Raw genomic sequence first — 3,253 nt, 5'->3', positions numbered from 1 at the left:
GTTTTCAGATCGGGATCTGGAATGCAGCAGGGTCCTTTCCCCTTGTGCGCGGTATTATTTTTACTACAGCCTTGAACCTATTCCAGTTAGCTTGGGAGAGGCATTTCACCACAATGGTTCCATCCCTCTCCTCATACCCAAGGGCATTGGCTGCAGTGCCGGACGCAATAACGGTCCAAATCAGATGGCTGCTGCAGTATTTAAATTCTGCACCAGTCATATGTCGAGTCGAACCCGCGGTCACAAGAAGTTGGCGTGGCCACCAGACCTCCTGGCGTAGTTGGAAGGCTTTGATGCTTCGCAGTCATAGCGAGGGTAGTCCTGCCTCGACCGACCATTGCATTACTTCTACCCTTGGTTTTAGCCAAAGGTCTGTCTCACTGATAATGCCTTCTTCTGTCGCTGTCCTTGATATTTCGCCGCAAGATCGGAATTGGGCAATGCCACACCACTATCCGCTACCCTATGACGCGAAGAGGCATTGGGGCAGGAATTGATGGGTGCCCCGCATTTTTCCCTTTCTTGCAGCGTTCACTAAGATCCCACTGGCTTCTGGAGTAACCTCCGAAGACCTGGGCGCAGGAGGAGTTCGGTCAGCCACACAAGAGGATTTCCCCTGCTTGCATTTCACTCCGGATTCTTCATCCTTCTCCTCCTTTTATAGGTTTGTAAAAGAGGACCCACTCCGTCATTGGAGCGAGCTGCTTCTCGACCCACATCCCCTGCAAGAGATTAGCCCTCTATCGACACCGAAGAAGAGAGGACTGGCGTTACCTAACTACTCTTCTCCAGGATGCGCTCCTGGTCTATGACGCTTGAGATTCTGGCAATGTTTGGGGCCTCCAGAATCCGCAACCCTGCCGCTAATGCTGATGGATTTCCACAGATACTACTAAAGTAGTTTAGAGAGTTAACTAAATACAAATTGTTAAAAAAATTAAAGATATTCGTTTAAAAAAACTTGTTTCATTTGCTCTAAATCGTAGTAACATGGATGCAAGTACAAAAGGTGTTATTTAAATTGCTGCATAAAAATATTTTCGTAGCAGATTCAACTATATATGTTTTATAAACTTTTTATAAGTATTTTGCATACTTCCTGCAAATTTTTTGTATATGTTTTCCATATTCAATTTGCATAAAAATCCGATACCAAAAGAAAAAATTAATCGCGCAATTTGCGACCTGTGTTTACCTGTTTAAATACACCGCAGAAAGCAATTTTCACATACAGTTATTCAGCAACTATAATCCTTTGAAATGAATGAAATTGACAGACAGACAAAAGACGTTTCTACTGTGAAAATACAAGAGATGTTCACATAAATAGCTGCCTACTGTCTGAGTGACTTTTGTAGTACGCGCTAAAAGGAGTGTGACAAAACATCAGTCATTATTCAAGTCAAGTCATACAAATTTACCTAAAACTTGCGTGGAAGGTTTCCCGAGTTGTCTCATCTTTATACCTGCTAACACCAGTCACGCTTTTCCATTGTTCTTTGCCGACTTAGCCGCTATAATCCCTTTAATATTACAAACCGCGGATTATGGTCTTGAGTGAATTTGGAGTTTTTAAACAACAGAAGTTCATGTGACTTTTCACTCAAATGTTTATTTGTGGTAAAATTCACTCAATTTGTTTTGGACTGATTTATCGATATTAAATATGAAAATATTTGAGTGAACTCGCAATGTTGATCGATATGTAATTTTGCACATAGACTCCTGTATTTATTGAGTGAAATTCGGATCTTCGTTGCCATGAGTGCGCCTTCGAGTGGCTCTGTGTAAGTATAAAAATGCGACATTTTCGAGAATGCATCATCAGTCAGCTCATCACAACTGCAAACTTCACTGAACACCAATACAGATTCTTCCGAAGTCGTCTCATTTATAAAGCTAATCTACTTCATCCACAATGGCACCCATATTCGAATCGAATTTCTCCATTCGCAATATTATTGGAGATACCAGCGCAAATATTCAAGAAAATGTGCACGGCATGAATAACGCACCGCTGACACCGCCACGCTCCGACGGATCAGCCTCACCAGATAGCAGTGGTTCGGAAGACAGCGAGGAGAGACCGGGTTTCACCTTTAGTGCGATGGTGGCCATGGCAATTCGTAGTAGTCCGGAAAAGCGTTTGCCATTGAGTGCAATCCAAGACTGGATTTCGGACCACTTTCCTTACTACCGACGAGACCAACACGGCTGGCAGAGTCAGGTGCGTCACACCCTAAGTACCAACTCATGCTTCGTTAAAGTGCCACGCCCTTTAGATGACCCCGGTCGTGGAAACTATTGGGCCATGAATCCAGCTATTGAAGATGTTAATGTTAACGCTTCAACTGGCCGACTCGTATTCAACTCCAACGTGGCTCATTTAACTGGCAATACATATGGCCATCCACTGAACCAAGTCATTACCCATGGCGTTCCCATGAGCCATCCGCAAGCGCCCAACGCAGTTTATTTCCCCACTCCCGAGGAACTTGGTAGAGCGCAACAGGCGATGATGATGCAGGCCATGCAGGAGCAACAAATGTGGTTCCTCTATCACCAGCAACAACAACAGCTCATACAGCAGGAACTGATTGAGATGCATCAACAAAAATTCCAACACCAATACATCCAACTGCAACAAAAGATGCTGTTCCATCAACAACAATGCGAATTCATGACGGCCAAACAGTTGCCGATGTGAAAAGTCGAGGATGCGGGGCTTAGAGACTAAGATTTTACAAATAAATGAATGAATGTAGTATACATATTTAATTAATTTAAGTACGAGCAATTGTATTTATGTATGTATGTGTGCAAGTTGGGTATGGATCCTATATGTATGAACGTGTTTTAAAAGGTTATTTTTTTAGTACTAAGTGGCATAAGTAAGAAATACACTATTAAAAAATAATAGCACAGTTTTACAATGCAATTAAGGTTTGGCTACAATTCTTAGTGATGGGTGGCAACGCGATATGGAATAGATTTCTGATAAAAAGCATCTGACCTGGGGAGGAGTCGTAAAACTGTGGACCAGTGCTGCCGCTGTCACTTCAATTGAAGGTTTTCACTTCACTTTGGAAGCCTTCACCTGGTCACTTCATTTTACTTCGTCTTATTTCACTTTCCACAATTTAGATTTATCTCCAAAATAAATAAAAATGTCTTTGAAATATATATGATTTATTTAACCAAAATCAACAATCTTTTGCTAAAATTCTTCTAAGTAGTAAGTATGGCAAAGTAA

The 3,253-nt window shown here is 42.0% G+C and overlaps 1 protein-coding gene across 1 annotated transcript; it reads left to right on the top strand.

The window, feature by feature from the left end:
- The first annotated feature begins 1,918 nt into the window (after positions 1-1,918).
- Positions 1,919-2,707, top strand: LOC108360209 (fork head domain transcription factor slp1-like). Its single transcript, XM_017612401.1, has one exon. It carries the CDS (start codon positions 1,919-1,921, stop codon positions 2,705-2,707), a length of 789 nt encoding a protein of 262 aa, XP_017467890.1.
- The last annotated feature ends 546 nt before the right edge of the window (positions 2,708-3,253 follow it).

The sequence above is a fragment of the Rhagoletis zephyria genome, unplaced genomic scaffold (genome assembly GCF_001687245.7).
Source record: "Rhagoletis zephyria isolate East Lansing unplaced genomic scaffold, Rhagoletis_zephyria_1.1 Rzeph_scaffold_00536, whole genome shotgun sequence".
Lineage (NCBI taxonomy): Eukaryota > Metazoa > Arthropoda > Insecta > Diptera > Tephritidae > Rhagoletis > Rhagoletis zephyria.
This window is presented reverse-complemented; position numbering and strand designations above follow the sequence as displayed.

Bases quoted from the DNA above. Each gene is read 5' to 3' on its own strand.
- LOC108360209 (XM_017612401.1), top strand. From the start codon at position 1,919: ATGGCACCCATATTCGAATCGAATTTCTCCATTCGCAATATTATTGGA.